Consider the following 12,446-nt stretch of genomic DNA (forward strand, 5'->3'; position numbering starts at 1 on the left):
ATCTCCTCATATCGGTTTACATAACAATAAAACAATAGTTGCCATGACAAAATATGGTTAGAGAAAACTGGGGGGGGGGGGGCTCATGTGTGAGAAAGGAGGAATGGTGAGTTTACCACATTTTTGCGAGCTTCAAGGCACTGTTGGAAAAATCAGGTTTGCGATATTTCAACTGTGCCAATAAAGCATATTTACATCCTATTGATTTTGATCCAGATTTACCTATCCGCTAGATTGGTCATGTTAACTTAAGCTCATTCTTTTGCAGTTTTTAAAGGATAGGCTTTCAGATTAAAAGCGCCAACTCAAATACTGCACTTGTGTTATGGACAACTGCAATTACAGTCTTCTCCAGTCACGTGTTACTTTAGCGTATGCATATTACTATCACTGCATGTGACAATATACATGTAGCTGCTGCTGAAAATGGAAGCCTAGTAGATATTGTATTGGAGGGGAGCAGCATTGCTTCTTTCGTTTACAAAAATATAGCAAGTCCAGCATTCAGAAAACAGTATATTCCCCCAACAGAAGCACAACCTTGAGAGTAGACATGCAGACTGCATGTAAAAAGATTAGTAACCAATGAGCATTTATTGTGCATGAAAGCAATTTTATGGAAAGAGTGGCTCCACCTTGCATGTTTCGGCAGGGTTTATAAAAGAATGTTTATTGCCAGCACTGAGGTGAGTTACACCTCAAACGACATAAAAACGCAAATACGTATCAACAGGTCGGATTCCGAAACCTATGCTGAACCAAAGTTATATACATGTATAGCAGTGTTCTAACTCCTGTAGTGATTTGAGTTAAGCTTTACAAAAGCTGTCCAGCAGTCTGTACTTAAGTATTTACAGCAGGTATATTTTAAAAAATAAAATAAAAAAATTCCATAAGTAGGTTTCATTTATTTTTGTATATAAAATTCCCAAACTTTTGCATAATTCCTCGCAACTTGTTTTCATTGGGGTGCAATGGGTGGTAGACACCAGGGTTGTAATTCGCCACCTGGTTGCTCCTTCCATAATTATTCCTAGAGGCCTTGCTATTTGTCTCCGGATAGTGAGCGCTGTTTTTCTGGGTGCTGCTTGGTTGCTGAGTTCCTGTTGGCTGAGCAGAGCTTTCCACTTTGCAAAACGGCTCAAAGCGACTGTAAATGCGCCTATCGCTCAAGCGAGGTCTTATTAGCTCATCGTTTGGCTTGGTGCTCGATAGACGAGGCGCCGCTGCACTGACCCTGTGCGGAGGAATAGCGGCCGCAGTTGGTGGGGGGACCCGATCCCGGCCTGCATTTGCACGCAGCTCCCTGACATCCTGGTACTGAATTTGCTCGGTGTTGAATCTGGGAGCAGATGGGTCGCCTGGAGGTACTTCTAACAGCATATTTTCTATTGGTTTCACAACAGGCCCCCTTTTCATGTTTTCTTCTGATGGAGGTTTCAGAGATTTTTGAGACTTTGGTGATTTTGGAGACTTGGGGGACTTGGGAGATTTTGGAGATTTGGGGGACTTTGGGCTGACAGTAATGTCCTCTTTACTCTTATGTAGGCTCCCCTGTGAATTAGATGAGGAGTTTCTTTTTTTCCTGGGAGAACATTCCACCTTTATTTCCGCCACTTTGGGTCTTTGATTTTCTTCACCTTCTGACACCAGAGTGTCAGAACTGCTACACATTCTGTAAAAAGCAGGCGCTTTGTTTTTGGACAGGCTCTCTTTCTTCTCCGGTGTGAGGTTCAGCAACGACCTCAGTTTCTGCGACCCCTTCTTCAGGAAACTTGGGGAATTCTTGTTCTCTTTCTTCGGCGAGGCATCTTTCCCAGGGTCATCTTTGCTCGATTCAGCTAGTGCAGCCACAGAAATGGACTTCGGGGTGGTGGGAGACCTGGCCTGTTCACTTTTCAGCTTATTACTGTCAGGTGATAGATGATTGGCAACATCGTACAAGCTTTTAGAGTTTTGTAGGTCCTCCTCTAGCGGTGGCTTTAGAGCAGCCGGTTGTCTAAGTCTATTCCTATTTAGTGTGCTGTAGACGTAGCTGGCTGCCTCTTTATTATTCCCAAGATCCAAAGCAGATTTTGAATTGTCAAACATTGGAAAACTTCGCCTTTTCAGTATGCTCTCATTCTTGAGAAATTCTACTGGTCTGCTTGTGCTCAGAGTTGAATACAGGTAGGTAGGCTTCTCTTGACTAACTGGCGGAGTTACACTAGGTTTCTTATCTTCTGAAATTGGCAGGTTGTTGTTTTTGACTACCTCAGGTTCCAGTGGGACGTGTGTGCTTGGTTCTGCCTCAATGTCATCAGCTGCATCTTCTGGCTTGGGAACATGGTTGGGCGTTCCTTTGGGCGTCACACTGCCATCTGAACCAATGATAGTTGAATTAGAAGAACTGGCACAGCTGTTGACTTCTTTCTGCTCTGGCAAAGTTGGCTTAAAGACAAAGGAGGAGCGCAGGCGAGAGTGAGCATAAAGGGCATGGGCCTTGATATTTTCCGCTGCATCAAAGCCCTCACACCTATCACCTATCCCTGAGCCATTTGAGTCTGCTGGAAAATCCGACTGGTCATTTAAATACGATTCAATGCGCCAGTTGCGCAGGAAAGATTTCGTGGTACGTTCAAGGGTCGGCATTCTCTGCTGTAGGTAGCGGATGTGACTGTCTGTTCCATTGAAAGATCTCCGTACAATTGAGTTCCTGTCTGCAATATTCAGCTTCGGCTGTGGAAGCCGGTCAACCAGACTCTGTTGAGGCACATTGAGGTTTTTGTAACTTCCGTGCAATGAAGATACAACGCTGAGACTGTCAGATGGCACCTGCCAACCATGCGGTTGATTATTTGCCCGGTTCATTGCCCTGTTGAGCATCATGTATGGAGTCCTTTCTGGTTTCTCCCCTGCATAGCTGTGCCTTTTCCAATGTTCATTTACATCGTTGGGCTGGTACTGCTGGATTCTACTCTGCATATGAAAACCTGGAGCAAACTGTGGTTTCTGAAAGATGTGGTTTCTAGGAGTGAATGTGTCATTGTCATTTATTCCATATCTGCCTTGTTTCTTCAGAAAGCTGGTGTCTAAGTTGTGGGTTTTGTTGGCCCTCCCAAAAGGGTTACGCAGGCTAGAAGCTGAAGCTAAGGAAGACTGTGAATGCTGGTAGGCATCGTTCTCCCAGAGTGCTCGGCGGCTATTAATTCTAACTAATTCTGGAGCAAATGAGCTGGGAACAGAAGAACGGGCGTACAGTGTCCTAAACTCTTCATCAAAAGATTCAACCAGTTGTCCTGTGATAACCTGGACCATGCTGAGGTTTGCTTTCTCAAAGGACCACATAAAGCTGAAAGATGAAGAAATGACAATTAGTAATCCAAACCAGGAACAGGCAAACACTTGTTAACTAGTGGTCAAGTTACATAGTGATAGGTTTCTGTATAAGAAAAGAAATCTGTTCTCCTCAGAAATGTGCACAGGGACCATATGATCAATCAGATTTTTTTTAGTGATGAGTCACTGATGATCAAAGCTGGAGAAGCATATTGAGAATGATACCTATTTTTACCAACACAAGCTATAAGTAGAGGTAGGTAGCACCTGCTATCATCTCTGACAACTGGCCATTCTGGCTAAGGCTTAAAGGAGGTGGAGTCCAAAACATTTGAAGGTCACCGTGTTGGGGAAGGCAGACACACACACACACACACACACACACACACACACACACACACACAGTGTTAGCTAATAGCAGACATGGAACCACTTTTTCACTAGTGGTGTGTGTGTGTGTGTGTGTGTGTGTGTGTGTGTGTAACACGTGTTGACAATTGTAAGCATTCTATCTTGCAGACATGTGTCTTTCTGCTTGATAAGGAGCACCACAAAGGAGGCAAAAGCCCTGAACTGAGGGTTATGAAGTAGCTCCCCAAATAACTCAATGGAAAATTTCTTCAAGGAGAGTCCCAGTAGCCAGACACAATCCCTGATAAATTGAGAGAAGCTGAAATGAATTTTAGACACAATATCATCATGAGTAAATAATTTCATGAATGGGAAAAAAGTAATTTTAAATCACACAGTTAACCAGAATAGTATTTTATATTTGTATACTTACTGGTGTACCATAAACTGAAACCATGCAAATGTATTTTACATTAATTTTCATAGTTATTTGCCATGAGCCTGTAGGATAGGTATTTACAGATATCAGCACCACCTTACTAATACTTTCACATAGCCATGCTGCTCAAACATAGCAGTTCTGACTATCATGTTTTAAAATATTGTATGTTTTGCTGGGATGCGTCTAACCAAAGACAATCCCTTGCATTCACATAATTTAACAAATACATATATTGGTCAAGAAACAACTTATTTGGAAAACACATCCCTAGAAATCACTGCTTTGCCAGGAATCTTCAGTAAAGTATGCATTGCATCCCCAAATGGTCATCTGTTTACAATCCATCTTATGCCAAAGTACAATCTGCAGAAGAATCTGAGGGTAAGAAAACGTAATTTACCTTACCTCCTCTGTCACATCTGAATGTAACAAAAAGAAGAAGCAAATTAAGAATCATGGATCTCAAGGGCTATTGCGAATATAATGATGTAACACATTTTAAAAAATCTGTCCATTAAGTAATTATTCCAACAATAAACTAGATTCAGTGAGAATGAACTATTCTTATAAACCATGGGATGGCACTGAATATCATTATTTTCAATAACAACTATTATTATTATTATTTCTTCCAAAATCACTCCAGATGGCAGGCATGGGATTATCCAATAGGTCTGGTGAATGAGCTGGGAGCACCCAATGCTACAATGCTGTTTAGGCAAAACAGATGTGGACTTAATCCATTTCTGCGTTACAGACTATGGTAAGTTCTAGGTTAGCCACTATGAGTTTTCTTAGAAGATGCTGCTGCTACTGATATTTGGTTCTCATAATAATCATGCATGCTCCCCCAAAGAACCCATGTTGACAGTATATTGTAAGCTGGAGCCAAAAGGAAAAAGAGGGACTGAAATTTCTCTGGCTACTTCATCCAAGCACTCTATGGTTTAAGAGCTCAGTCTTAAAGTGACAGATACCAATGGGTTGCTTCAAATGTCTCCTCCTCTCAGTGTGCTATCAAAAATGCTTCTGTTTCTGGTGCTCCCGCGTAGAAGCTGTAAGTTCAGAAACCACCGTCCCAATTATGCACATGGATACCCTTATGAGTCACACATTTCACACAAAGTACCCATGGCAACAAAATGTACATCCTTCTAACAATGTACATCAGAGCCTTTGGTCTGCTCTGACAACATTCCTCTTGTTCTTAGGCTAACGGGACCCGAAGGGCTTCTTTTCCCACAAAAGAAAAAACCATGGATTTCCAAAGGTAAATCAGCCCCTGTATTGAGGTTGTTCTTGGGATTCATAGATTCCTCCAGGAAAACAGCCTTTGTTCTTGCTCCATTTGAGCTATGTAAAAATCTGTGCCTTAACGTCTTTTTTAAAAAAACACCTGACTTCTCTCCCTTCTTTTAGATTACCTATGTTTTCTCTCAGCCAAATGTTAGTTCCTCTTATCTGCCACACACAACCTTCATCCCTTCATATTTGTAACCCAATATGTACTCTCCAGCTTTCTTACATAGGGCAAGGACATTGATTATGCTTGACCAGGCATAGGCAAACTCGGCCCTCCAGATGTTTTGGGACTACAACTCCCATCATCCCTGACCACTGGTCCTGTTAGCTAGGGATGATAGGAGTTGTAGTCCCAAAACACCTGGAGGGCCAAGTTTGCCTTTGCCTGTGCTTGACTCATCTATCTCCATCCCCTCGATAGAGTTAGTCTCACTGTTGCTGGTCTCTGTAAATAATCTTTCACTCCTGTAATAACCCTGAACCTGGCTCTTCATTCCATTGCTAACCCCCTTACTGGAAAGGTTCAGTTGTCCCCATGGCACACCATGTCTCTTGGCCCAAGACCACCCTAGCACATGTTCCTCCTGTGGACAAGAACACACAGCAACATTACACTGAAGATATATAAATTATATCTAACATGTGCATAGCTCCTTACCTATAGGTACCATACATGACTTTCTTACAGTCAACGAGAAGAAATTTTTGTTCCATTTTCCCATGGAATTTCGCCCCTGACTTGGAGTAATAATCTTGTCCTTTTACTGTACGCACCCTCATGTTCTGGAAAAAAGAAGAAGAGAAATTGTATGAAAAAGTCGGAATGCATTAATATAAACAAATACAGAACAATTTACAAGCCGGTCTTATCAGTGGCGTAGCATGGGGGGTGCAGGGGGGGCCGGCCGCACTGGCCACAACATCCGGGGGGGGGGGGGGGCGCGCTCGCACTCGCAGTGCTAAAATCAGTGCTAAAATCCACGGGTTAGGGGGCGCAACTTACTTGCCTTGCCCTGGGTGCTGACAACCCACGCTACGCCACTGGGTCTTATGCCTATTTTCCAGTTTTGAGTAAAATCAAAAGGAGGTTTAGCCCCAAGCAAGGGTACAGAGAGTTGCAGCTTTAAACACTACCTGTGCTGAGAAATCCAAAGCATGTTAATGCAGGGGGGGAAACCTAGTTTGTTTAATTGGATTAACTATCTAGTAATTGGGTTTAAAACACTTCACAGTTCTTATTACATGTAGAAGGAACCCTAATCTCTTTAATCCAGACAACACCACAGAAAGAGGTTTTCATATCCATATTAGTTAAGATGAGACCATAAAATAGTGTGTGAGAGAGAAAGATTGGGAGAGAGAAAGTGAGAGTGTGTGTCTGTCTACCCAGCGCTTTTTTTCTGGGGGTACACATATCCCTAAACATTTTGTGAATCTTTGTACTTTTGTCCATTAACTGTATTTATTTCCCCCGGTTTGAACTATAAAATGGTGGTTTTCTTGAGTCAAAATGAGAGTACCCCTAAACATTTTTTTTTAAAAAAACCACTGTGTCTACCTATAGCTGAGGCTGATCACAAGGTTTATCAATGCTTATCTTTCCTCTGCTCTTTCCAGGCTGCAATTTAAAGTGCCTCCTTTTTTTGGCCCCAGAGTTTTCCTCACAAAAAAACAACAAAAAACACTCTTTAAAGTTCTATCAGAGGAAGCATCAATCTGTGCAAAACCCAAATTGACTTTTGCTCCAATTCGGCTTTAGAGAGTGGGTTTCCGCAGAAAAAGCTTAGGGAAACAACAACAACAAAAAGACAATGCTCACAGACTGAGCATTAAAACACAGATCTCTGCCTGGAAAGAGTAGGAGAAAAGGTAAGTGTAGATAAGCCCATAGTGCTCTGGTACTACACATATGAATAGAAGCATATTAGAAGAGTCCTGCTGAATCAAAGGCTTCTCTAGGCTAGCAATCCATTTCCCACAGTGGTCAACCAGATGTCTATGGTATCCCGTAATCGAGGCATGAAGGCAATAGCATACTGCATCTATTTCTGGAATGATCATGACTTGTAGGCAGACTGATAGCTTTACCCTCCATGAATCTGTTTAATTTCTTTTCAGAGCCATCTTCGGAAGCAAATTCTGCAGTTTAGTTAGTCTTTGGTTGCCCATTGCTGCCATTTCCCCAGCTCTACAATATCATTTTTTTCGTTGTGGTGACCAGAACTGGCCATAGTTAGTGATATTCAGAAAAGCCGTACTCAGAGCAGACACACTGAAATCAATGCAGATAAGTAAATCCATTTACTCCTACCTTGATTTAGTCAGCTATTACTCATAATTCCAACTGTGGTCACATCATCGATTTATATAATGGCATTATATCACCAGCCTTATTTTCAATTCCTCTCCTAGGGCTCTCTAACATGGAATTTCTCACTGCCACATACTAAACCAACATTTTCAATGAGCAACCCTCATATATGCTTTTCCTGGTTAATCACCTCATTATACAGCATATTTTTGATAGGCAAAACATATTTGCTCTTTTGGTTACCATAGTCTTTTGATAAAATGAAGGGATCTTGCTGATGGAAGAGGACTTGCCACTTTTGCCAGTTCCTCCCTTCCTCAGCAGCTCCAGATAGCACATCTGAAACGGTCCCAGAGAGTTTCTTAACCTTCTGAGATAGATTTTCAGAGAGTGCAAAGGGATGATAATCCCCCCCCCCTATTTTCTATTTTTATTTTCTTTGTAAACCACCCTGGAACTGTGGTATGTAATTTTTTGCAGCGTAAAATAAAAATGAAAATATTATTTTACTAAGGTTTGCATCACTGCTAAGGAGCTTCACACAGTAGCTGGTGTTGCTTCATGGGTTCCACCCAAATAATTGGTCAACTACAAGCCAGCCTAAGTCACCCTGATACATTATAATTGCGTACAATTTGCTACAAGAGGCGCAACACAAGTGACTTATAGGAGTAAAACCAACACAGCAGTGTGTGGGGGAAAAACAGGAACCTATTAAAAAAAAAAAAAACACAGGAACACCCTCAGTTAAGGGCAGTTGGGTCAGATCAGTGCAATGATACCACAGTAGCCAATTAAAATTTGACCGCATGGAGATACAGCCTGTTTATCTCTTTGCCAGTATAAAACCTGTATTTGTGAAATGTCCTTGTGGCAGCTTGAAGCTGGTATCCTAGGGAATGTTCCATTTGAAGATCATAAAACATTTCTTTTTAAAATCAGAGAGCCAACAGAACATGCAATTGCTGTTCTAATCACACAGCACTGGATTCTGGTTACTAAAGTTATTTAAAGAAGGAAATACCTTCTGCGTGTCTTCAAAAGAATGGATGCAAATGGATGGAAGGGGGCAAAAAAACCCCCACCCCCAGTTCTCCTCGCTATTCTCACCCATGCTATTGACTCCAGGTTTTGTTTGGTTCTTGGGCAAGATATCTTTTTTATTATTTTCTTTAAATATTCAACAATCCTTATTGTTACCATATATTCCCTTTGACTCTACAGAGTCTTGACTTCCCTCCCTCCCTGCAATTGGTATATTTGTCACATTCTTATCGTGTATATTATTCTTATATCACTACTATTTTACACTGAAGGTATTATTCCAGTCCTGCTAGTGTCTTTAAGTTTTTACAGTTCTCCTTTAAGTATTCAATAAATTTACTCCAATTATTCTTGTATCTCTGGTCTTCTTGGTCCCGGATCCTCCCTGTCAATTTGGCAAGTTCCAAAGTCTGTCATCTTCACCTGCCACTCCTGAATGGTTGGCATATCTTGTGTTTTCCATTTCTGGGCCAGTAGGGTTCTTGCGGCGGCAGTGGCATACATAAAAAAATTCTGATCTTTTGTTTTAATCTCCCTTCCCAATAGACCTAGCAAAAAGGCTTCCGGTCTTTTGGGAAAGGTGTACCTAAATATCTTTTTAAGTTCATTATAAATTGGTTCCCAAAATTGTTTAACCTTATCGCAGGTCCACCACATATGAAAATAATCGCCATCTACTTCTTTACATTTCCAACATCTTCTATCTCTCTTTCTATACATTTTAGCCAATTTTGTTGGCGTTAGATGCCATCTATACACCATTTTTAATACATTCTCTTTCAAAGCCATACATCCAGTGAATCTCAAACCCTCCTTCCATAATTTTATCCACGCTTCCAACTCAATATTATTGGGCAAGATATCTTCAGGACGGCAGCCCCAGCTTCACTTCATTGCTGTTTCTCCTGCCCATTCATTTTCTCTTTCCCTCTGGGCTAAACACACACTACTTCCAGAAGGAGACGAAGGCCCATGGCTCCTTCTTTTTGCTCCCATCATTGCTCACTTCCTTGCATCAACAGTTTTAAGCAGCTCGCTCCCTGGAGATCCTGGGGTGCACTGTCTGCACGTTCCAGATAAAGCCCATCAGATTGCACGCAATTACAGCTGCACACCTTTATCCTGCCCATGCTTGCTCAGAAAGAAATCCAATTAATTTCAATGGAATTTACTAATGAGCACTTGAGAAAGGGTGTCAGGTCACACTCCTTAACCCACTTATCGGAGGGTAAAGCTCAAATTGGACACAGTGTGACTTACTCCCAAGTAAACACAGATAGGATTGTGCTGTTAGAAAAATCTCGCTCTCATGTCAGTATCACTGCAAAGGCAGCTTTTAAGGTGCAGTAGGATATTTGCAAGACCATAGAAAGTTTTTCCTTACAGACATTGCTCAATGTTCATACACTGCTGCTATATTCAGTTTTGGCAACTAACATGTCAATTTATTATTTTGGAGCACTTGAGTGCTAAATATTTTCCTCTCTCACTGAACAAATGACTTACCCTGAGCCTTTGAACTTGACAGCCTTGTTTCTCTGTCATCTTCAGAAAGTGGTTGAAGTTAGATTCATCAAGTAGAAGGTACACTGAAATTCCCCTAGTAGATGCTTCTACAATTTCTTTAAAAATATCCACATCTGTAAACATATCCATAACGATGGCAACAACCTGCGGATAGCAAAAAGTGTTGATAGCATTTAATGTACTGATGATGATAGCCATTATGAAACATTACAAAATTTAAAATGTGCACCCTACACATAGTGTTGCTGATGACATCTGCAATGAACCATAAGCTCTATGTACTGAACATTCCTTTCTTCCTCATACAGGAAAATGGAAACTGGTTATTTTATAAATTCTTGTGCTTAAATGTCATTCCCAAGCAGTGCTTTTTTTCAGCCGGAACTTGCTGGAACTCAGTTCTGGCACCTCTCAGGTGGGTGCCATTGCCATTATAAGAGAACAAGGGAGGCATTCGTGGTGAGTTCTGGCACCTCTTTTCTAGAAAAATAGCACCGTAAAGTATATGTTTAATTAAGTCATAGGACTTTAAACCCCCTCATACTTATTCCAAGCAAGTCCCACAGAACTCATAAGGGCTGACTTATAAAGAAAGACATAAGTATTGCACTGCACACCTAACTGGCGAGTTGATGTATTGTGGCACCTTAAAATATTAGCACATTTATTGTGGCAACAATAATTTTAAGGCTTCACAAGACTCTTTTTTTGTTTTGTTTTGCTGCAATAAAATAGTGCAGCCAATCTTCTGAAGCAAATTGTACTGGTGTTGTAAAATTTTCTTTGGAAGACTGAGCTGAGAAAACTTGACATTAGGGAGTTTTTGCTGTTCACAGCCACCAGGTGGTGATGATTGTGGGGAAATGGTCAATGCAGGAGTTTACAGAAAGAAGCACTAATGAATTCTCTCTCACACATACAACAATAATACACAGTATAGTTGCTATGGAGAGGGTGGAAGATTTGGAGTGGAGGTCAGTTTTTCACTTACTGCAAGATACACAACCCAAAGAAGGCAAGAAGGTAGATTGCTCCTAAAACCATTAGTTTCTATTAAAAAAAGGACTAACATGGGCAAAAGCCAAGGACTTTGGCTGTGAACAAATCTTATTCAAGGTACTTTTTTGAGGAACTGAGTGGGCAACCCACTTTAGCAAAGGTTGGGTGACCCACCTCTCAAAGTTAGATAAAAATTAGATGTCTAGACTTGGTTGTGTCTAAGGATGTAGATTACTGTATTGAGGTTGGAACAATGGGGCTTGGCAACAAATATGGGTGAGGATCATGACAATAAGTTGGGGGCCCTGCGAAGAATTTGACATTGGTTGCCTATAATTGTACATTTAAAGTGTCCCTCCCACCCCCCAAAACCCAACAACCCTAGTTTGCAGCTCTGTGAAGGTTAATTACACTTGCCAAGATTCTTGGGGTATGTTGTTGTTTAGTCGTTTAGTCATGTCCGACTCTTCGTGACCCCATGGACCAGAGCACGCCAGGCACTCCTGTCTTCATTCTTGGGGTATGGTGGTGTGCTTTTGATACGCTTAAAATGTATAGCGTGTACATACAGTGGCACCTCTGGTTAAGATTCGTTCTGGAAGTCCGTTCTTAACTGAAAGTGTTCTTAACCTGAGGTACCATTTTAGCAAATGGGGCCTCCCGCTGCCGCAATGAACCAATGCCGCCGCCTTGCGATTTCTGTTCTCATCCTGAAGCAAAGTTTTTAACCTGAGGTACTATTTCTGGGTTAGCGGAGTCTGTAACCTGAAGCGTCTGTAACCCGGGGTACCACTGTACAATACACTGTCAACACATTCAATGCCCAAATTTTGACCAATGAAAACAGGTTCTGTTTGCCTTTGGCTTTCTTGGAAGAGTTCTATGCACACTATTTTCCTTTCTCCGCACCCACTCATACCACAACACATAAATATGAGAGAGAAGCTCTACTGGGTATGGGAGGCAGAAGATATTCAGTAAGTGAGGCAGAGAAATCTGCTATTAATTTATTAATCCATATGGTATTGCCCACTAACCCCGCTCTGTCTGCTAGCCAGGCCTTTCAGATAGACCAATCATAATCATGAACTAAGTCTGAACAGGCAATCTAGAAATCCTCTGAAAAAGAATACTTCAGTGGCTCGCAACTTG

General features: G+C 41.5%; 1 protein-coding gene across 1 annotated transcript in view; it reads right to left on the reverse strand.

The window, feature by feature from the left end:
• Positions 1 to 575: 575 nt before the first annotated feature.
• The window catches only part of FAM83B (family with sequence similarity 83 member B), a 46,558-nt gene continuing 34,687 nt past the window's right edge, over positions 576 to 12,446 (reverse strand). The window contains exons 3-5 of the mRNA XM_028722615.2: positions 10,275 to 10,439; positions 6,072 to 6,196; positions 576 to 3,331 (exon numbers count right to left, since the gene is read on the reverse strand). Of these exons, the coding sequence (XP_028578448.2) occupies positions 904 to 3,331; positions 6,072 to 6,196; positions 10,275 to 10,439 (2,718 nt within the window). The 3' untranslated portion in view covers positions 576 to 903. The remainder of the gene's footprint in view (positions 3,332 to 6,071; positions 6,197 to 10,274; positions 10,440 to 12,446) is intronic.

This window comes from Podarcis muralis, chromosome 3 (assembly GCF_964188315.1).
Source record: "Podarcis muralis chromosome 3, rPodMur119.hap1.1, whole genome shotgun sequence".
Taxonomy (NCBI): Eukaryota; Metazoa; Chordata; class Lepidosauria; order Squamata; family Lacertidae; genus Podarcis; species Podarcis muralis.